Genomic DNA, 24,824 nt, shown 5'->3' on the forward strand with positions numbered 1-24,824 from the left:
TATACTTATTTGGATAAGCCCAAATAACAAAATATAATATTTATACATATTTCTCTTCAAGTATGTTAAGACCAGTAAGGGTACTATTAGGTTTTGCTGGTCCAAATTCCACTCTTACTCTTGAAAATGACTTTGTTTTCTTTTCTCTAATCCACGTTGTACAGATTTTTTTTTTTTTTTTTTTTTTTGCTTTACTTCATGTAGGAATACTGTGATTCCAAAACTTTACCAGGTCCTGTGGGCGATTCTCCTATCCTGTTTACAGCCTTAACATCTTTTCTTTAAGTAACTAGTTGTCCCTAACATTACTCTCCAAAGTTTTTTATTTATATTCATAGAGGCAATAAACACTGTAATGATAAACTCTGTATGATAAACACTGTAGTTTATCATGTATCATAAACACTGTAATGATAAACACTATATGATAAACACTGTAATTTATTATATTAGTTTAGTTCAGCTCAGTTGCTCAGTCATGTCTGATTCTTTGCATACCCATGGACTGCAACACACTATGCTTCACTGTCCATCACTAGCTCCTGGAGCTTGCTCAAATTCCTGTCCATTGAGTCGGGGATGCCATCCAACCATCTCATCCTCTGCTCTCCCCTTCTCCTCCTGCTCATATAGCTTATCATTATTTCACTTTAAAAGTTAGCATTTTATGGCTGAGTAATATTCAGTTCAGTCTAGTCACTCAGTCTTGTCCAACTCTTTGCGACTGAGTAATATTACTCAGCCATAAAAAGGAACGCATTTGAGTCTGTTCTAATGAGGTGATGAACCTAGAACCTATTATGCAGAGTGAAGTGAATCAGAAAGAGAGAGATAAATAATGTATTCTAACACATATATACAGAATCTAGAAAAGTGGTACTGAAGAATTTATTTACAGGGCAACAGTGGAGAAACAGACATGGAGAATAGACTTATGGACATGGGGAGAGGGGAAGAGAGGGTGAGATGTATGGAAAGAGTAACATGGAAACTTACATCACCATATGTAAAATACATAGCCAATGGGAGTTGGCTGTATGGCTCAGGAAACTCAAATAGGGGCTCTGCATCAACCTAGAGGGGTGGGGTGGGGAGGGACGTGGGAGGGAGTTTCAAAAGGGAGAGGATATAAGTATACCTATGCCTATTCATGGTGAGGTTTGACAGAAAACAGCAAAATTCTATAAAGCAATTATCCTTCAAAAAAATTAATTTCTTTAAAAGTTAGCTTTAGCAAGAGAATCACACATAAACATTTGACACAATGGTATTTTTTTTACTTCCGGCCAAGAAAGTGACAGCAATGGAGGAGAAAGATAATGAGAACATAATTCAGAAATTGACCCCAAATTCGAGCCATTATCCAAGAATGTTCTTCTTTTACAAGATGCTTCTATTTCATAAATGTATTTCTAAATAAACTTTAAAATTTGAATTTTAAATTTCCCCTGAAACCAAAAATGGCATTTTCCTTCTGATTGCTTTGAATATATAGATTAATTATACCTTCATAGTATTGAATTTCTATGCAAGTAAAGGCTATTTATTTCCATCTATTCAGGACTTCTTTTATGGTTCACAGAAAAGATTGAAAATTTTCTCCATAGAAGCTGATAGATTAGCTATCACAAATTAGATATTTTCTTTATTTAGATGTCAGACAGACTCTTATTTTTAAAGAATGCTATTAGTTTATGTTTATGAGTCATATAAGCAGATATGAAATTTCTTTTCCTTTCTAAATGTTTTTTAAGGTGCTTCTCTTGGAAACATATCCATTTATGAATTTTTTGCTGTATGTACTTCTGGAAGGCCCCCACCAAAAATACATGCGAAAAACGTGTTTATGTGTGTTATATTTGTAGTGAAATGGGACATGACAGATTAAGCTATATATTCTATAAGCAAACACGGAAAAGTAAAGTGTTAAGTCGCTCAGTTGTGTCTGACTCTTGAGATCCCATAGATTATAGCCCTCCAGGTTCCTCTGTCCATGGGATTCTCCAGGCAAGAATAATGGAGTGGGTTGCCATTCCATTCTCCAGAGAATCTTCCAGACCCAGTGATCAAACCCAGGTCTCTTACATCGCAGGCAGTTTCTTTACGATCTGAGCCACCAGGGAAGCCTGTAAACAAACATTATATGGTACTAAAGAAGGAATAAATTCCATTGCAAAGATATTGACGGCTTTGAAATGAGCTAGGAACAAAAATCTTGAGCCTCTTTAGGTTTTTTGCTATCTCATGGAAATTTTTAAAGCATGTCTGTATATCTCATATACCTATTAGGAATAATATTTTACATCAGTACTCATGCTGTAAAGGTAATATAAAATTCATAATTTTCCACAAAATTTTCTTCAGTTCAGTCACTCAGTCGTGTCCAACTCTTTGAAACCCCATGAACCTCAGCACACCAGGCCTCCCTGTCCATCACCAACTCCCGGAGTCTACCTAAACCCATGTCCATTGAGTGGGTGATGCCATCCATCCATCTCATCCTCTGTCGTCCCCTTCTCCTGCCCTCAATCTTTCCCAACATCAGAGTCTTTTCCAATGAATCAGCTCTTCATGTGAGGTGGCCAAAGTATTGGAGTTTCAGCTTAGTATCAGTCCTTCCAATGAATATTCAGGACTGATCTCCTTTAGGATGGACTGGTTGGATCTCCTTGCAGTCCAAGGGACTCTCTCAAGAGTCTTCTCCAACATCACACTTCAAAAGCATCAATTCTTTGATGCTCAGCTTTCTTCACAGTCCAACTCTCACATCCATACATGACCACTGGAAAAATCATAGCCTTGACTAGACGGACCTTTGCTGACAAAGTAATGTCTCTGCTTTTCAATATGCTGTCTAGGTTAGTCACAACTTTCCTTCAAATCCTAGCAATTGAGGATTTGAGGAAGAAATATGTATGAGTAGTAGTAAAACATTTTATTTTGTATAGTTGTATAAGGTTCAAATTTGTTGATGATTTATCATAATTAATGCAAGCAGTCTCCTACTGATAGTGATGTGTGATCATTCTAATCATTAGTTTATATAAACAGTACTTAATTTTTTAAAGAAATCTGAATAGACATTTTTCTAAACATGTAATATGCATATATTAGATAAATGCTTAGAAGTAGAACTGTTGAGTCACTGGGTACAGACAGTAGTGATTTTGGTATATATTGTCAAATTACCCTCCGTTGAGTTTGCATAAATTTATCTTCTTTTACCCACTCCCCTGAATGACAGGGTTATCATATTTTTTGGTTCTTCATATTTTTGATTTCAATTTGAATGCTAAAAGTTTATTTATCTTTTGCTTACCATTAGGGTGGTTTAAGCATACTTTTATATATTTTATATATCACCTTTTAATATTTTCTTCTTTGAAAACAATTTTGAGTGCTTTGCCCATTTTTTAATTGGAATTAGTTGTTTTTTTCTAATTTATGTGTAGACTATCATATATTAAGGAAAATGTTTTCTTTATTTTATATTTGTTTCAAATATTTTTCATAACAGTGGGTTATGAATGATTAAGTACACATTTGAAGGAATTAATGAAGGAAAGGATAGGGAGTTTGTGTGATTCATTTTTAATTTTTTATTGAAGTATAATCTACATAGAGCAAAAAAATAAATCTAAGTTGATGAGTTTTGATAAGTTTATCTATCAGAGTGACCTACACTCTTAACAAGATATGGAAAATTTCTGTTACCCAGAAAAATTCTCTCAGGCTATTTCTATTCAATTTCCCAATACCCAAAGAGGCAAGCACTGTTCACATTCCCATCACAATAAGTTTGCATCTTCTAAAACTTCATAAAAAGTAAATACTCTTTTAGCACACTCAACATAATGTTTTTAAGATACATCTATGTTGTTGCTACTCCATTCCTTTTTATATTGTTGAGTGTTATTCCATTGTATAGGTATACCATATGGTTTATAGCTTTAGATTTTTATTGGAATTTTGTTAAACTTGGGGAGCATTGGCATCTTAACAAAACTGAGTTTTCTGGTTCATGAACATATATCTTTAATTTCTCTCAACAATGTTTTATATCCTCAATGTACAGATTTTACAACTAGTTTATTATATTTCTATGTAAGAAATTTATTTTTATGGGAACTCCATCTAAGACTAAGAACTTATGTAAATTAGTCATTTGATAGCTGTATTTAATTAACAAATCATGTGAATATGTAATGGTACTTATATGATTTGTCAATTATGAAATAATATAAACATTAAAAATTATAATAACATGCACCTGCATAGTATTAAACACTGAAGTAGTCAGAACATGAGGTATTAGTTTATTGTCATTCAAATGGTACATGAATGAGAATTTGTTGAATTGTACATTCTTATAGCAATCAGTGGTTGCTCAGAAAATGCATTGTTCTATCCAAGTCATATACCATTACAATGTTTCTTTAAGACCAGGATATTTCCTAGAAGCCAGTGATGTTTTTTATCTCATGAAAAAATAAATTGACCTGTCCCTTTGAGTGTGTTTTATAAGGATATAATAAATAACATGGTAATGATTATGTATTCCACATATTTTAACATAAACAATATTTCTCATATTCAGCCAGCAAGCAAGTTCTTTCAACTCATGCTACTTTAAAGAAAGAGCAAGATTTATACATCAAGAAAAAATCTGCAGGAGGTCAGAAATCCTATAAAAGGCCTGGAAGTGCAATAGTAGACACTGGTCAGCCTATTATGGATGAAGAAACCAGTTATATACCCACTATAGATGAAAATGCTAGCACACCACAGCAGGTAATTAACATTTAGAAGATTTATTCAATTGTACTACTCCTAAAAGCTTAACATAAATCATAACAAGTATTTTCCTAAAATTGAAAAAATAAAGAACAATGTACATAATTTAAGGCAGCAAATAAAAAATATGATTTACCCATTGGAGATCAAGAAAATAAATTAATTAAAATAAATAAAAACAAAATGTCAAAACCAAGTCCTAATATGACAGTAATTGGGCCTCTCTGGTGGCTCAGCAGTAAAGAATCCACCTGCCAATGTAGGATACCAGAGTTTGATCCCCAGATCAGGGAGATCCCCTGGAAAGAGAAATGGCAAGCCTCCAGTATTCTTGCCTGGAGAATTCCAGGGACAGAGGAGCCTGGTGGGCTACAGTCCATGGGACATGACTACAGTCAGACACAACTGAGCAACTGAGCATACACAGAATTACATAGAAAAATCAATTAGCAATTAATACTTGAATATTTTAACACATACTTTTCAGGAAAGAGTAAATTAAGTTGAAAAACAAAATACGTTTGATCATTAGGATCTGAAACATTAAGTATAAGCTTAATCTTTCAGATATCTACATAGAACACTTCACCTCATAAAAAGTAAATATACTTTTTCATAGAACGCACAAGAAGCCTCAAAAAAACCCAAACTATATTGTGTAATTGTTATCTGAACATACTTTAATAATATAGAAATTAATAATTATCAGCTTAAAATCACATAAATGTGAAAACATGTAAATATACTAAATAATTTATAGCTTAAAAATCCTTTAAAAAGAAAGTATTAAATACAAAGGGCTCAATAAAAATGAAAACTACAAATCAAAATTTGTAAACCACATCTAAAGTAGCATGCAGTGGAATGACTTTTTAAATTAATTCATCAGAAAATATTAATTCAAACAAATGAACTAAGCTATTGAAACAAAAAAGTTAGAGAACAAGTAAAATAATAACTCAAAAATAAGAAAAAATATTGATAAAATGAGAATAAAATTTAAGAAATGGGGAACAAAGTCTACAACAATTAAACTCTAAGCTTTTTAAGATTAATAAAAACGACATGCTTTTTGTAAGACCAATCAATTAAGAAAAAAGAAAGAAAATATAAATGAATTGAATATAGAACAAAACATATGATGAAGGTATAAATGCAAACAACAGGTTTAAATATTTTTTTTAAGTATTATATGCAACTTTATACTAGCTAGAGCTTCCCAGGTGGTGCTAGTGGTAAGGAATCTGTCTGCCAACGCAAGACACAAGAGACAGGTTCAGTCCCTGGGTTGGGAAGATCTCCTCCAGGAGGAAATGGCAACTGACTCCAGTATTCTTGACTGGAAAACTCCATGGACAGGGGAGCCTGGCAGGCTACAGTCCATTGGGCCACAGAATTGGGCACAACTGAGCAACTGATCACACACACACACACACACACACATACTAGATAATTTAAAACTTAGAAAAATTGTTTAAAATATAAAATTCCTGGGGTAGGAGGAAGAAGAGACTAGCTGCTCCACAAAAAGCAGAAAATATGAAATAATAAGAATAATAAATAATAATCAAAGCCATACCTTTCCAAAAAGCATAGGCCTAGCAGCTTTACAAAAGAGATCTAACAGACTTTTGAGGAGTAAATTATTCTAGAAAGTAGAAAAACAATACAAACCTTCCAGTATTTTTTAAGAGATTAATGTAATTCAGATTCCAAAGCTGAGTGACAAAAGTAAAATAAATTTAACTTATAAATATGAATGCAAAAATTATAAATACTAAAATATATGATAGTATTGGTGGGGATACGAGGATATTATAGACTGTGGTATTACAGAATTTTGGAGAACACCTAACAGTATTTAATTAAATCATTATTGTATGATCCAGAAAAAAATGCATTTATTATGTGCCTAAAATAATAAATGATTAAGCATATACTATGTTTATTTTTATTGTTTATACTTAAATATTGCATTTTTCCAGGTATACAAGTATATTATACAGTGTTTGGTGTTATATAACAGTTGGCCTCTCACTGAAAGTCAACAGATGTTTGTTCAAGCACTAAAAGACTTAGAGAAAAATGATAACAAAGGTATGTCACTCCAAATATTATTCCTGCATTTTATATCATCTATACATATTTAACAGTAAATTTGTCACGTAATTACTAAAACATTATTGCTTACAATTTATGCTTTAATCCAGTGGCATTTCCTGTTCTATCAACTGATTATGCGATTCAACATTTTCATTATTTGGTTATGAAAACCAAAAAATATATGATTGTTTAGTCAAGTTTAAATAAATTTTGTCCAGTTAGTAAAAATGACTTGATGATTATCTAACAAAGGTACTCTAAACTTTTCTAATTATAAATTATTTTCATCCAAGTTACTAAAAAATATAACTTTAAAGATATGTTTTTAAAATATTTAAGAGAAAAAGAATCTTCCACTGAAAGAGAATTCAGGTTTATTTTTTCAAAAAGTAAACTATTCTCAATATTTCTGAGCAGAAAAAAATAGATTGATGCTTTAGATTTTAAAAAAATCTGAAACAGCCTCTACTCTTAAACATATATTGTATGTGTGCGTGCTCATGTCCGACTCTTTGCAAGCCCATGGACTGCAGCCTGCCAGGCTCCTCAGTCTATGGAATTTTCCAGGTAAGAATAGTGAGGTGGGTTGCCATTTCCTATTCCTGGTGATCTTCCTGGTGCAGAGATAGAACTTGCATCTCCTGCATTTCAGGCAGATTCTTTTCCACTAAGCCACCCTGATGAAGTATAATAATTAAATCTAAAGGAATGAATATTTTCAATGTATACTCTTTTCAAATTTCAAGCAAGATTACCCAATCATAAAATTAACCTATGTACATTATTTCAAAAATAAAAGTGTACACTACAAAAGAGCATAATACAAGTCAGAGTGCAGAGCAACAGAAATTTTCACACACTGATGACGAGAATACAAAATGGTGCAGTCAAGTTGAAAGAGTTTCAATTTCTTACAAAACTAAAAATGCACTTACTACTGTGAAATAAAGTTCACAACTTATGGCAAGACTAGATAAGTTGAAATATAAAAAAGATTTCTCTGTCCTGTGTCTTCCTGACTCTCCTCTGCTGTGCATTATGTATCTGCATTATGTGTCTACCAAGCTTCTTCCATCACCAGAAATACCTGCTCTGCCATAAAAAACAACGTTCTGCTAAGCATCCACAAGACAACTCCTAAAAGATGACATTCCTTCTTGATGGTGCAAAGGGCTAGGATGATGCTTAGATCTGGATTGTGTAAACTGACAATAATATGTCAAGGGAAACCATCAACGTAATGAAAAGCAACTTATGGAATGGGAGAAAATATTTGCAAACCAGGTATCTGATGGTTAATAAACATATATATATAAACATAAAACACACATATATAAACATATATATACAAAGAAATCATGTAACTCAGTATCAAAAAAAGAAACAATCCAATTAAAAAAATGGACAAAGGATCTGAATAACATTTTCCCAAGGAAAACATAGAGATGGCCAACAGACACATGAAAAGATGGTCAACATCACTAATCACTGGGGAAATGTGATTCAAAACCACAATGAGATATTTTATTAGAATTGGTATTAGCAAAAAAAGGCAATGCCAAAGAATGCTCAAATTACCGCACAAGTGCACTCATCTCACATGCTAGTAAAGTAATGCTCAAAATTCTCCAAGCCAGGCTTCAGCAATACGTGAACCATGAAATTCCAGATGTTCAAGCTGGTTTTAGAAAAGGCAGAGGAACCAGAGATCAAACTGCCAACATCCGCTGGGTCATCAAAAAAGCAAGAGAGTTCCCAAAAAGCATCTATTTCTGCTTTATTGACCATGCCAAAGCCTTTGACTGTGTGGATCACAATCAACTGTGGAAAATTCTGAAAGAGATGGGAATACCAGACCACCTGACCTGCCTCTTGAGAAACCTATATGCAGGTCAGGAAGCAACAGTTTGAACTGGACATGGAACAACAGACTGGTTCCAAATAAGAAAAGGCGTATGTCAAGGCTGTATATTGTCACCCTGCTTATTTAACGTATATGCAGAGTACATCATGAGAAATGCTGGACTGGAAGAAGCACAAGCTGGAATCAAGATTGCCGGGAGAAATATCAATAACCTCAGATATGCAGATGACAGCACCCTTATGGCAGAAAGTGAAGAGGAACTAAAAAGCCTCTTGATGAAAGTGAAAGAGGAGAGTGAAAAAGTTGGCTTACAGCTCAACATTCAGAAAACGAAGATCATGGCATTTGGTCCCATCACTTCATGAGAAATTGATGGGGAAACAGTGGAAGCAGTGTCAGATTTTATTTTGGGGGGCTCCAAAATCACTGCAGATGGTGACTGCAGCCATGAAATTAAAAGACACTTGCTCCTTGGAAGAAAAGTTATGACCAACCTAGATAGCATATTGAAAAGCAAAGACATTACTTTGCCAACAAAGATCCATCTAGTCAAGGCTATGGTTTTTCCTGTGGTCATGTATGGATGTGAGAGTTGGACTGTGAAGAAAGCTGAGTGCCGAAGAACTGATGCCTTTGAACTGTGGTGTTGGAGAAGACTCTTGAGAGTCCCTTGGACTGCAAGGAGATCCAACCAGGCCATTCTGAAGGAGATCAGCCCTGGGATTTCTTTGGAGGGAATGATGCTGAAGCTGAAACTCCAGTACTTTGGCCACCTCATGCAAAGAGTTGACTCATTGGAAAAGACTCTGATGCTGGGAGGGATTGGGGGCAGGAGGAGAAGGGGACGACCGAGGATGAGATGGCTGGATGGCATCACGGACTCGATGGATGTGAGTCTGAGTGAACTCCGAGAGATGGTGATGGACAGGGAGACCTGGTGTTCTGCGATTCATGGGGTCACAAAGAGTCGGACATGACTGAGCGACTGAACTGAACTAAACTGATTACCAAAGAGATAAGAGATAGCGGGTATTGGAGAGAATATGGAGAAAGCAGAACCATTATTACACTTAATGGAAATGTATATTGGTACAGCCACTATAGATGGAGGATGAAGATTCCTCAAAAAATTAAAAATAGTACTGCCATAAGATCTAGCAATTCCACTTCTGAGTATATGTTCTAAGGAAATTAAATCATTATCATCAAGCGATATCTGTACCTCCGTTTTCATTGCAACATTATTTACAATAGCCAAGACACGCAAACAACCTAATTGCCCATTGCTGGATGAATGGGTAAAGACATAGTGATATATATATATATATATATATATGAATATTATTCAGCCATGAAAATAAGGAAAACCTGCCTTTTGCAACAACTTGAATGAAGCTTGAGGATATTATGATAAGTGGAAAAAAATTCAGACAGAGCAAGCCAAATGCTATATGAACTCACTTGTATGCAGAATCTGAAATAAGAGAACTCACAGAAACATTGAACAGATTGGTGGTTGCCAAAAGGAGGCTGGGGGATATATAAAATAAGCAAATGTGGTCAAAAGACACAAACTTCCGGTTATAAGATAAATAACCCCCAGGGATGTAATGTACAGTGTGTATGTTTCTTAAGTTCAAAATCCAGCACAGGTGGATTTTCAGTATCTGAACACAGTAGTATAATTTAAGAACTAGAATAATGTAAAATGTAGATCTTGTTTATGGTACAAATTAATAGTATGAATTAAATTTTTTTAATGAAGTTAACATTAAATAAGGAAATACAGTAAAGTGGCTAAGCTACTGTACATCTGAGTAGTGGAAACTGGGTTATTTATCACCTGGAAAATTAGAACAACTTCTGTGTTATATAATAACTCGTCTGTTTCAGAGTTGTTATGAAGATCCAAGATAATATATATATAAAGTTCCTAGAACCCAGCAGCACTTCAAAAAATGGTTTTATCATTGTTGTGTGTTTCAACTAGAAAATGTCTTTAGGAGTAATTACATGTCTTCTTTTTTGACATCACATTTGACAATTTTAAGTGTGAATGATCAGCTGCTAAAATTAAATGACACCTTGTGTCACCTTTGCTGAAAGTAGCAAAGAAATTCAGGATTGAATTGTAATTTAAAATGAGCTAGGAAAATTTTTTATTTGAAAAAATATGTAGGACAATTTTTTTGAAAGTTACATAGCTTTTGAATGCAGAATAATCATTCTGTAATTTCATGCTCATAAATGTGCTTTTTTGGGTAGCCAATTAGTTAAAATTTAAAAATGCCAATGTGTCCACTTCCATTTGTCAATTATATTTACAACCCATAGCCTACAAACTAAAACCTTAAGAGTGAGATATATTTTTGAGTAATTAAGTTATCAATGTCTCAAAACTATTAGCTTACTTTTCAATGATAAATATACCAAATATAAATTGGTCAAACTTTTCTTTCATTAATACCTTGGTGACCCAATTTAAAATTATATGTAAATTAAATGTAAATGTTGCTCCATTAATTGATTTAAATTCAATATCTAATTTATATGAGAAATAAAATATATTAATTTTTTTCAAAGATTTACTTTGTTGCAACTCATGATAAAATGTAACGCCTGAAACTATTACAAAACTTTAGAAAGCTTGGCTTCTGGTTAATATGAAGCAACAGCGCCACCTTTAGTATATTTCAGTACTTTACGTTTTAGTGAAAATTGCTTACTTTCACTTAAGAAAATAGAAAATGGAGAATCCTGAGCAGGTAATATTTAGTGATATTGTCTGCCTTTATATGTATAATAATTAACAGTTTTGTTATTTTAAAGTCTTTATGTTGTTGCTGCTGTTTAATCACTAAGTCATGTCCAACTCTTTTCTGACCCCATGGACCATAGCCCATCAGGCTCCTCTGTCCATGGGATTTCCCAGGCAAGAGTACTGGAGTGGATTGACATTTCTTCCTCCAGGGGATCTTCCTGACCTAGGGATCAAACACACATGGCCTGCATTGGCAGGCAGACTCTTTACCACTGAGTCACCTGGGAAGCCCTTTGTTTGTGTTCCTGTCCTACATATTTGAAGTTCTAATCTATTTGCATTAAGCATAAGCTTTATTATTCTCAAAAGCATTTGATTTCAAGTCCCAGTGCTAATTTTATTAGCAGAATATAAAATAATTTCCTGAATTCAAATAAATATTATTGTTGCCTTTTCTTAGGCACAATACATGCATGGTGTATCCAGTTCAGGGTCTTTGAAGTAACCAAAGGTTGTAGATACTATATATATTTATATATTCATATATGTATGTAGCACATGCACACACCAACATAATTACAATCACACACGGTAAATATAAACAGAAAAACCTACATGCATGGTATATTTTCAGTTCAGAGTCTGAAGAAACCAAATGCTGTAGATCAATCGAGTTATCTATCTATCTATCTATCTATCTATCTATCTATCTATCTATCTATATGTAGCACACAGACACCAATACAATTACAATCAAACTTGGTATATATAAATAGAAATACCATACATATATATATGAATATATAAATATATATAGTTGTGTAATGCTCACGTATGTCAACTTGAATATGTACTGTGCTTAGTCATTTCAGATTTTGTTACCCCATGGACAGTAGCCCACCAGGCTCCTCTGTCCATGGGGATTCTCCAGATAAGAATACTGGTGTGGGTTGCCATGCCCTCCTCCTTAGAATATGCTCATTTGAGTGGAATCAAATATGCCTACTGTATGACTCACTAAGAACTATGAGTGGTAAGAAAAGAATGCCCCAGAAATACCTAATGGGGCATCTTGAGATTCCATTTCATCAGACATTTGTTAACATCTTAAAACCGTAGAGTGTATGATACTATTCATAGGTATAATCTTATTTCATATGTTCTTTATTGATTATTTAAAGTCTATGGGAATGGTGTCAGAGCTTCCAAGAGGGCACTAGTGGTAAAGAATTCTCCTGCCAATAAAAGAGATGTAAAAACATGTTATGCTAGAGATGTAACAGAGTTTTGCCAAGAGAATGCACTGATCATAGCAAACACCCTCTTCCAACAACACAAGAGAAGACTCTACACATGGACATCTACACATGACCAAATGGTCAATACTGAAATCAGATTGATTATATTCTCTGCAGCCAAAGATGGAGAAGCTCTATACAGTCAGCAAAAACAAGACCCAGAGCCGACTGTGGCTCAGATCATGAGCTCTTATTGCCAAATTCAGATTTAAATGGAAGAAAGTGGGGAAACCACTAGACCATTCAGGTATGACCTAAACCAAATCCCTTATGATTATACAGTGGAAGTGACAAGTAGATTCATGGGATTAGATCTGATAGAGTGCCTGAAGAACTAGGAATGGAGGTTTGTGAGATTGTACAGGAGGTGGTGATCAAGACCAGCCCAAAGAAAAAGAAACGCAAAAAGGCAAAATGATTGTCTGAGGAGGCCTTACAAATAGTTGAGAAAAGAAAAGACGTGAAAGGCAAAGGAGAAGAGGAAAGATATACCCATTTGAATGCAGAGTTCCAAAGAATAGTAAGGAGAGATAAGAAACCCTTAGTCAGTGATCAATGCAAAGAAATGGAAAACAATAGAACGGGAAGGACTAGAGATCTCTTCAAGAAAATAAGAGATACCAAGGGAATATTTCATGCAAAGATGGGCACAAAAAGGACAGAAATGGTATGGACCTAACAGAAGCAGAAGATATTAAGAGGTGGCAAGACACAGAAGAATATACAAAGAACATCGTATCGACCTAGATAACCACAATGGTATGATCACTCACCTAGAGCCAGACATCCTGGAATGTGAAGACAAATGAGCTTTAGGAAGCAGCACTATGAACAAAGCTATTGGAGGTGATGGAATTCCAGTTGGAATCATCAAATCCTAAAAGATGATGCTGTTAAAATGCTGCACTCAATATGCCAGCAAATCTGGAAAACTCAGCAGTAGCCACAGGACTGGAAAAGGTTAGTTTCATTCCAATCCCAAAAAAAGGAAATGCCAAAGTATGTTCAAACTGCTGCACAATTGCACTCATCTCACATGCTAGCAAAGTAATGCTCAAAATTCTCCAAGCCAGGCTTCCGTGAACTTCCAGATGTTCAAGCTAGATTTAGAGAAAGCAGAGGAACCAGAGATCAAATTGCCAACATCTGCTGGATCAACGGAAAAGCAAAAGAGTCCCAGAAAAACTGCTTTGTTGACTACACCAAAATCTTTGACTGTGTGGATTACAACAAACTGTGGAAAATTCTGAAAGAGATGGAAATACCAGACCACCTGACCTACCTCCTGAGAAATCTGTATGCAGGTGAGGAAGCAGAAGTTAGCACTGAACATGGAACAATAGACTGGTTCCATTTTGGGAAAGGAGTACTTCAAGGCTGCACATTGTCACTCTGTTTATTTAACTTATATACAGAGTACCTCATGAGAAATGCCAGGCTAAATGAACACAAACTGGAATCAAGACTTCCAGGAGAAATATCAATAACCTCAGATATGCAGATGACACCACCCTTATGACAGAAAGAAAGAGCCTCTTGATGAAAGTGAAAGAGGAGAATGAAAAAGTTGGCTTAAAACTCAATATTCAGAAAACTAATATCATGGCATCTGGTCCCATCACTCCATGGCAGATAGATGGGGAAACAATGGAAATAGTGAGACTTTATTTCTTGGGCTCCAAAATCACTGCAGCTGGGGACTGCAGCCATGAAATTAAAAGATGCTGGCTCCTTGGAAGAAAAGCTATGACCAAACTAGATAGCATATTAAAAAGCAGAGGCATTACTTTGTCAACAAAGGTCCCTCTAGTCAAAGCTATGGTTTTTCTTTGCTTTTCTTTTCTTTTTTTTACTTTACAATACTCTATTGGTTTTGCCATACATTGACATGAATCTGCCATGGGTATACATGAGTCCCAATCCTGAACCCCCCTCCCACCCCCCTCCCCATATCATCTCTCTGGGTCATTCCAGTGCACCAGCCCCAAGCATCCTGTATCTTGTATCAAACATAGACTGGTGATTCATTTCTTACATGATAGTATACATGTTTCAATGCCATTCTCCCAAATCATCCCACCCTCTCCCTCTCCCACAGAGTCCAAAAGTCTGTTCTATATATCTGTGTCTCTTTTGCTGTCTCGCATACAGGGTTATTGTTACCATCTTTCTAAATTCCATATATATGTGTTAGTATACTATATCGGTGTTTTTCTTTCTGGCTTACTTCACTCTGTATAATCGGCTCCAGTTTCATCCACCTCATTAGAACTGATTCAAATGTATTCTTTTTAATGCCTGAGTAATACTCCATTGTGTATATGTACCACAGCTTTCTTATCCATTCATCTGCTGATGGACATCTAGGTTGCTTCCATGTCCTGGCTATTATAAACAGTGCTGCAATGAGTAGTCATGTATGAATGTGAGAGTTGAACCATAAGGAAAGATGAGCACTGAAAAATTGATGCTTTTGAACTGTGGTATTGGAGGAGACTCTTGAGAGTCCCTTGGACTGCAAGGAGATCCAACCAGTCCATCCTAAAGGAAATCAGTCTTGAATATCCATTGGAAGGACTGATACTGAAGCTGAAACTCCAATACTTTGGCCACCTGATGCCAAGAACTGACTCACTGGAAAAGACCTTAATGCTGGAAAAGATTGAAGGCAGGAGCAGAAGGGAACAACAAAGGATTAGATGGTTGGATGGCATCACTGACTGGACAGACATGAGTTTGAATAAGCTCCGGGAGTTGGTGATGGACAGGGAGGCCTGGTGTGCTGCAGTCCATGGGGCAGCAAAGAGTTGGAAATGACTGAGTGACTGAACTGACTAAGAGATATTGATCCGATCCCTGCGTTGGGAAGTTCCACTGGAGTAGGAACTGGTAATCCACTCCAGTAATCATGCCCAGAAAATCCCATAGACAGAGTATCAGTGAGTGCTGCAGTCCATGGTGTTGCAAAGAGTCAGACACGACTGAGAATCAGACACAACTAAAAGCCAAATATAGGGGAGCAGTCCTAAGATGGTGGAGGAACAGGATGGGGAGACCACTTTCTCCCCCACAAATTCATTGAAAGAACATTGAAGGCTGAGAAAATTCCACAAAACAAATTCTGAACACTGGCAGAGGACATCAGGCACCCAGAAAGGCAGCCCATTGTCTTCGAAAGGAGGTAGGACAAAATATAAAAGATGAAAAGAGAGACAAAAGAGTTAGGGACAGAGACCCATCCCGGGAAGGGAGTCATAAAAAAGGAGAAGGTTCCAAATATCAGGAAACCCTCTCACCAGTGGGTCTGTGGGAGTTTTGGAATCTCAGAGGGTAACATAAATGGAAGGAAAAATAAATAAATAAATAAATTAATTAATTAATTAATAAACCCCACAGATTACGTGCCTTAACAGCAACTCCCAGCAGAGAAGTAGCCCAGATGCTCACATCTACCACCAGCAAGCATGGGCCGAACAGGGAGGCGCAGGCTGCACTGCTTAGGGTAAGAACCAGGCCTGAATGCCCTTGAGGGCAATCTGAGGGAGCTAAGGTGAGATAGAAACCCAAACTGTGGGATAGCCAGAGAAAGGAAAAAAAAGAGAGAGAGAGAACTATCCCGCGAAAAGCTCTAACATAAGGCACTGCTGGGCCTGCTCACACAACAAAGGACTGAGCGAATACCAGAGGAAAGCTAGCCAGCTGCAGACCAGCCCATCCCCCGCCAGAGGCAGGGAGGCAGGCAGGCAGCAGCCAGAACCAGAAAGGGGCCATCTCGGCCCTGAGACAGTATCCTCCACCAAACTGCGAGCAAGCTCCGAGTTGCTAACCAAGACTTCCTGGGATTCTGGACTGTTGACATCCTCTGGGAGGATCGCAGCCAGAGGTCAGCTCCCCAGTAGAGACACACTGCGCACCTGAGACGGCGCACCCACTGCGCACCCAGGAAACAGAGCGGCTGGGATAGGAGAAGCGATAAGATGCACCCCTCACCTGGGGAGAGTGCGCTTACCAAGCACCTGGTCACCTGAGCTGCTCTGACCCAGGAAGGGCACAAAACGCAGGCCCAACTGAGTCTGCACCTGTGTGGAGTACCCGAGAACCGGAACCTGAACAGTTTAGACCTGGGAAGTGCATGCAACCCAGGGCCCACTTTAGACAGTTCCTCTGCAGAGCAATCTGGAGCCTGTGCAGAGTAGACTGGGAAAGCACACACGCCGTGAACGGGGGCAAACCCAGTGTGGCCGAGACACTGCAAGCACTCCCAACACATGCCAGTGAAATTTGCTTGCAGTGTTCCTCCCTCCCCACAGCACAACTGAACAAGTGAGCCTAGATAAGTGACCACCTTCACCCCCTTGTGTCAGGGTGGAAATTAGACACTGAAGAGACCTGCAAACAGAAAAAGCCAAAATAAACAGAGGGAACCACTTTGGAAGTGACAGGTGCAACAGATTAAAACCCTGTAGTTAGTACCGACTATATTGGAAGGGGCCTATAGATCTTGAGAAGTACAAGCTGGAACAAGGAACTGAAACTGAACTGACCCCACCCTGCCTGCAACAGCTCCAGAGAAATCCCTAGATATATTTTTACTATTATCTTTTTTTAATTAAATTTTTTTTAATTTTTAAGTCCTCTATTACTCCTTTAATTTTCATTTTTATAACCTACTATTACTTTGCAAAAAAAAAAAAAGACTCTGTTTTTAAGGCAAACTTCATATTTTTTTTAATACATTTTGTTTTTTTAATATTGTATTTTTGAGAGTCTAACCTCTACTCTAGATTTTTCACCTTTACTTTTTGGTATTTGTTATCAATTTTGCACCTTTAAGAATCCAATCTTCAGTACCCATTTTTACTTAGGAGTGTGATTACTGTCTTGATTACTCTCTCCCCTTTTGACTCTCCTTTTTCTCCCCCAGGTCACCTCTATCTACTCCCTCCCCCTTCTTTTCTCTACCCAACTATGAATCTCTTTGTGTGTTCCAGGCTGTGGAGAACACTTAGGGAACTGATTACTGGCTAGATCTGTCTCTCTCTTTTTGATTCCCCCTTTTCTCCTCCTGGTCACCTCTATCTATCTCCTTCCTCCCTCTTCTCTTCTGTGTGTAACTCTGTGAACCTCTCTGAGGGTTCCAGACTGTGGAGAGCACATAGGGAATTGATTACTGGCTAGATTGCTCTCTCCTTTTTTGATTCCCCCTCTTCTCCTCCTCGTCACCTCTATCTCCCTCCTTCCTCTTCTCTTCTCCATGTGACTCTGTGAACCTCTCTGGGTGTCCCTCACTGTGGAGAATCTTTTCAACATTAACCCAGATATTTTATCATTGGTGCTGTATGGATGGAGAAGTCTTGAGGCTACTGTAAGAATAAGACTGAAAACCAGAGGCAGGAGGCTTAAGTCCAAAACCTGAGAATACCAGAGAACTCCTGACTCCAGGGAACATTAATCCATAAGAGCTCATCCAAAAGTCTCCATACCTACACTGAAACCAAGCACAACCCAAGAGCCAACAAGTTCCAGAGCAAGACAAACCACGCAAATTCTCCAGCAATGCAGGAACATAGCCCTGAGCTTCGATATACAGGCTGCTCAAAGTCACACCAAACCCATAGACATCTCAGAACTCACTACTGGACACTTCATTGCACTCCAGTGAGAAGAAATCCAGCTCCACCCACCAGAATACTGACACAAACCTCCCCAACCAGGAAACCTGACAAGCCATTCGTCCAACCCCACCCACAGGGAGGAACCTCCACAATAAAGAGGAATCACAAACTGCCAGAATACAGAAAGGCCACCCCAAACACAGCAATCTAAACAAGATGAAAGGGCAGAGAAATACTCAGCAGGTAAAGGAACATGATAAGTGCCCACCAAACCAAACAAAAGAGGAGGAGATAGAGAGTCTACCTGAAAAAGAATTCAGAATAATGATAGTGAAAATGATCCAAAATCCTGAAAACAAAATGGAGTTACAGATAAATAGCCTGGAGACAAGAACTGAGAAGATGCCAGAAATGTTTAACAAGGACATAGAAGAAATAAAGAAGAGTCAATCAACAATGACTAATGCAATAAATGAGATCAAAAACACTCTGGAGGGAACTAACAGTAGAATAAAGGAGGCAAAAAATAGGATAAGTGAGGTAGAAGATCGAATGGTAGAAATAAATGAAGCAGAGAGGAAAAAAGAAAAAAGAATTAAAAGAAATGAGGACAACCTCAGGGACCTCTGGGACTATGTTAAATACCCTAACATTTGAATCATAGGCGTCCCAGAAGAAGAAGACAAAAAGAAAGGCCATGAGAAAATACTTGAGGAGATAATAGTTGAAAATTTCCCTAAAATGGGGAAAGAAATAGTCACCCAAGTCCAAGAAACCCAGAGAGTCCCAAACAGGATAAACCCAAGGTGAAACACCCCAAGACACATATTAATCAAATTAACAAAGATCAAACACAAAGAACAAATACTAAAAGCAGCAAGGGAAAAACAACAAATAACACACAAGGGGATTCCCATAGGATAACAGCTGATCTCTCAATAGAAATTCTTCAGGTGACACAGTGATGAAAGAGAAAAACCTACAACCCAGATTACTGTACCCAGCAAGGATCTCATTCAAATATGAAGGAGAAATCAAAAGCTTTACAGACAAGCAAAAGCTCAGAGAATTCAGCACCACCAAACTAGCTCTTCAACAAATGCTAAAGGATTTTCTCTAGACAGGAAACACAGAAAGGGGGTATAAATTCAAACTCAAAACAACACAGTAAATGGCAATGGCATCATACTTATCAATAATTACCTTAAATGTAAATGGTTTGAATGCCCCAATCAAAAGACAAAGACTGGCTGAATGGATACAAAAACAAGATCCCTATATATGCTGTCTACAAGAGACCCACCTCAAAACAAGGGACACATATAGACTGAAAAGGAAGGGCTGGAAAAAGATATTTCACACAAATGGAGACCAGAAGAAAGCAGGAGTAGCAATATTCATATCAGATAAAATAGATTTTAAAATAAAGGCTGTGAAAAGAGAAGGACACTACATAATGATCAAAGGATCAATCCAAGAAGAAGATATAACAATTATAAATATATATGCACCCAACATAGGAGCACCACAATATGTAAGGCAAATGCTAACAAGTATGAAAGAGGAAATTAACAATAACACAGTAATAGTGGGAGACTTTAATACCCCACTCACACCTATGGATAGATCAACTAAACAGAAAATTAAAAAGGAAACACAAACTTGAAAAGACACAATGGACCAGTTAGACCTAATTGATATCTATAGGACATTTCACCCTAAAACAATGAATTTCGCCTTTTTCTGAAGTGCACATGGAACCTTCTCCAGGATAGATCACATCTTGGGCCATAAATCTAGCCTTGGTAAATTCAAAAAAAATTGAAATCATTCCAAGCATCTTTTCTGACCACAACACAGTAAGATTAGGTGTCAATTACAGGAGTAAAACTATTAAAAATTCCAACATATGGAGGCTAAACAACATGCTTCTGAATAACCAACAAATCACAGAAGAAATTAAAAAAGAAATCAAAATATGCATAGAAACAAATGAAAATGAAAACACAACAACACAAAATCAATGGGACACTGTAAAAGCAGTGCAAAGGGGAAGGCTCATAGCAATACAGGCTTACCTCAAGAAACAAGAAAAAAGTCAAATAAATAACCGAACTCTACACCTAAAGCAACTAGAAAAGGAAGAAATGAAGAACCCCAGGGTTAATAGAAGGAAAGAAATCTTAAAAATTAAGGCAGAAATAAATGCAAAAGAAAAAAAAGAGACCATAGCAAAAATCAACAAAGCTAAAGGCTGATTCTTTGAGAAGATAAATAAAATTGACAAACCACAGCCAGACTCATCAAGAAACAAAGGGAGAAGAATCAAATCAACAAAATTAGAAATGAAAATGGAGAAATCACAACAGACAACACAAAAATACAAAGGATCCGATGCATGAGACAGGGTGGTCAGGGCTGGTGCACTGGGATGACCCAGAGGGATGGGATTGGGAGGGAGGTGGGAGGGAGGTTCAGGATATGGAACACATGTACACCCATGGCTGATTCATGTCAATGTGTGACAAAACCAATTCAGTATTGTAAAGTAAAAAAATAAAGAATTAAAAAAATAAAAACCAAAGGTACCTTCAGCTTCATTGAATTCTCACTCAGTGGTATTCTTCCATTCAGCCCAACTCTTTGCAGCATTTGCTTCGATGGAAAGGGAAAGCTGTATATATTGCTTAAAAGTCTCTCAAGCCTGACTCAGAAATACTTGAGGTAGTTTTAAAACTGTACATTCCTGGGCTCCATATCAGTTAAAAGACACTTGTTTCTTGGAAGAAGAGCTGTGAAAAACCTAGACAGTGCATTAAAAAGCAGAAACATCATTTTGTCATCAAAGGTCTATATAGTCGAAGCTATGTTTTTTCCAGTAGTCATGTACAGATTTGAGAGTTGGACCATAAAGAAGGCTGAGCACTGAAGAATTGATGCTTTTGAACTGTGGTGCTGGAGAAGACTGAAGACTCTTGAGAGTCCCTTGGACTGCAAGGAGATCAAAGCAGGTAATTCTACAGAAAAACAATCCTGAATATTCATTGGAAGGACTGATGCTGAAGCTGAAGCTCCAATACTTTGGCCACCTGATGCAAAGAACTGACTCACTGGAAAAGACCCTGATGCTTGGAAAGATGAGGGCAAGAGGAGAAGGGGGTGACAGAGGATGAAAAGGTTGGGTGGCATCCACAACTCAATGCATATGTTTGAGAAAACTCCAGGAGATAGTGAAGGAGAGGAAAGCCTAGTGTGCTGTAGTCCAATGGGGTCACAAGAGTCAGATACAACTGAGCAAGTGAGCAACAACAATATTAAACTCTAAAGGGTTTGACTCTCTGAGGTTTGGGCTTCAAGATGTACATTTTTCAGTCTTCTTGAGTAATTCATTGGAAAAGACTCTGACGCTGGGAGGGATTGGGGGCAGGAGGAGAAGGAGACGACAGAGGACGAGATGGCTGGATGGCATCACTGACTTGATGGACATGAATCTGAATGAACTCCAGGAGTTTGTGATGGACAGGGAGGCCTGGCGTGCTGCAATTCATGGGGTCGCAAAGAGTCGGACACGACTGAGCGACTGAACTGAACTGAACTGAGTAATTCATACATTCATTACAATTGTGAATTGCTGGTTTATGATAAGCATAGCATTACTGGTAACAGAGTTGTCTGGCAGCACTAGGTAAAAAGAATGACTTCCTCTACTCCAGCTTTTATGAAGTCCTGTTATGTAGCACTGGCCACAGAGAGATCTCTAACATATAGTTAAATCCTGACTCTGCTGCCATTGAGACCTCTGGGACCTGCATTTTACTGGGGTAAGAAACCAAGGCGGTAGCTGTAGCCAATGAGGCTGGTCAAGGCCCAGTTTTCTCATACCTGGGCTACAGGTGGAGAGCTGGTACTGCACCATCTGTGCACCATGAGGAGCTCTGCAGGGAAGCAGAGCTGAAATACATGGGCTCACATTTCTGGGCAAGTAGTGCTTTTTCACCCTCAAGGTTTTTGGCTAACCAAGGGGCTCAAAAAACCAAAGAGAAAATATGTCCTTTGCAGTGGCTCCACTTTCTCTCCTGGGTTTCTGATAAAAGATGATTTTATTGTGTGGCTGCCTATAAAAGTCTTTGTCTTTCTGTCTTCTTTGTCCCTTGGTTCAGTTACCATGATCTATCATTTCTCTACTCTTGTGCCTCACTCTTACTCTCATTTTAGTAACCTTATTTTCTTTCTGTGGTCTTATTATTTTCACTTTTCTGCACTGCAAGTTAAATCAGTCCATTTTTTGCTTTGCCTTCTCATCACAATCAAGAGCTGAGCTGTTTGGGATGGAATCTCACCTGCGTCCACAGAGCTTTTTGCTATTTCATGCACTTATGACAAGGTCTCCAGGCCACTGTGAGAAATCTGGCCTATGTGAAATCTCCATTCTCTCAGGATTCTGCTCCAGACCAGCATCGTGCAGAGATAACTCAGAAGCCTAAAAGAAGAAGAGAAATCCAGCAGAACATCAATGGAAATACCAGAAAAAGAAAAAAAGGATTCAAAAAATTAAATCCTCCATAAAATTTAAAAAAAAAAAAAACTAGCAGAGATTATCAGAATCAACTTTTAGAATTCTGGAAATTACCAAAGGCTCTTTTCCAGAAAAATGACTGTATCTCTTTAAGGACAGGAAGGTTTATAGGGTTTTTACTTACCCCAGTCTCATCTGATGGTCTCCAGCAAAGCAGTGTCTTTGAAATCTAACAATCTGTGTTCCTGGTACAGGAAAATGGGACTGAATGTCTTTCAACGCCTCATTTCCAGAAAAACAAAAACTGAAAACAATGTTACCAACAAATCTTTGCTATGAGGAAAACCAGAGGACATCGTTCAGGCTGAAATCAAAGGATAGTAGGCAGTAACTCATATCCACACGAAGTGCACTATAAGGGAAAGGCAAAAGTACTTAGAGATGAATGAAAAACAGTTAACAACATAGCAAAACATACCAGATGCCATGAAAGCAGTGCCTGCATGAGTGCTGAGTCACTTCTGCTGCTGCTGCTGCTAAGTCGCTTCAGTCGTGTTCGACTCTGTGCGACCCCATAGACGGCAGCCCGCCAGGCTCCCCCGTCCCTGGGATTCTCCAGGCAAGAACACTGGAGTGGGTTGCCATTTCCTTCTCCAATCCATGAAAGTGAAAAGTCAAAGTGAAGTCACTCAGTCGTGTCCGACTCTTAGAGACCCCATGGACTGCAGGCTCCTCCATCCATGGGATTTCCCAGGCAAGAGTGCTGGAGGGGGGTGCCATTGCCTTCTCCATAAGTCACTTCAGTCATGTCCAGCTCTTTGTGACCCTGTGGACCATTGTCCAACAGAATCCTCTGTCCATGGAATTCTCCAGACAAGAATGCTGGAGTGAGTTGCCATGCCCTCTTCCAGAGGATCTTCCCTACCCAGGGATTGAACCCATGTCTCTTATGTCTCCTGCATTGGCAGGTGGGTTCTTTACCGCTAACACCACCTGAGAAGCCCAATGAAAGCAGTACTAGGAGGGAAATTTATAGCTATAAATGCTTACATTTAAAATGAACAAAGATCTCAAATCAATAACTTTCCACCCTAAAAAATAAAAAGCTAGAAAACTGGAAAAGAACTAAAAAACTAAACCCAAAATAGGCAGTGGGAAGGGATTAATAAATATTAAAACAGAGATAAATCAATTCAACATTGTACTGAAGATATTAGTCAAGGCAATTAGGCAAGAAAAGGACCTAAGAACATCCAGATCAGGAATAAATTAGATAGTAGTGATCATTACATAACTTTATGAATAAACCAAAACTACAGATTTATAATTTCAATGGGGAGTTTATAGTATGTAAATCATCTCTCGATTGTATAAAAGTGAGTCTCATAGGTCTTTATAAAAATTCTGTTCATTTGCTTGTTTGTTTAAAAAAAGAAAAAAAAAATTCCAAAGGTCTGTACTAAACAGTTTTCTTTGACTTATTCCCTTTTTCCTATATGATATGTTATATCATGACTCACTGGTTTCCTTTTTTTCCACTAGCACATGGGGAGAAACATGAGGAATTAATTACCTTAGGAAGTCCAGATTCCCACACCATCAGTGAGGGACAAAAATCTTCAGGAACTTCCAAAGGAACAAGAAAAGGTAAAGAAAAGTCTTCTGAGAAAGAAAGGACAGCCAAAGAAAAACAAGCACCTCGCTTTGAGCCTCAGGTGGGTATGATGCTCTTTCTTATCTTTCTTATCAGAATCGCTTAATAGCTTTAGGCTCATTGGGTCATTGGCTAAATACCATATCTTTTAAGGAAAAAATCAAAAAATTCCATCTCCTTGTGTCCAGCAATCATCTGGATACTTTAAATACTTTAAAT

General features: G+C 37.5%; 1 protein-coding gene across 1 annotated transcript in view; it reads left to right on the forward strand.

Moving 5' to 3' along the window:
* ADGB (androglobin) overlaps window positions 1-24,824 on the forward strand; it is a 187,519-nt gene that overhangs the window by 137,741 nt on the left and 24,954 nt on the right. The window contains exons 28-30 of the mRNA XM_069599306.1: window positions 4,598-4,791; window positions 6,780-6,891; window positions 24,494-24,666. Coding sequence (XP_069455407.1) covers window positions 4,598-4,791; window positions 6,780-6,891; window positions 24,494-24,666 — 479 coding nt within the window. The remainder of the gene's footprint in view (window positions 1-4,597; window positions 4,792-6,779; window positions 6,892-24,493; window positions 24,667-24,824) is intronic.

This window comes from Ovis canadensis, chromosome 8 (genome assembly GCF_042477335.2).
Source record: "Ovis canadensis isolate MfBH-ARS-UI-01 breed Bighorn chromosome 8, ARS-UI_OviCan_v2, whole genome shotgun sequence".
NCBI classification, from domain to species: Eukaryota; Metazoa; Chordata; class Mammalia; order Artiodactyla; family Bovidae; genus Ovis; species Ovis canadensis.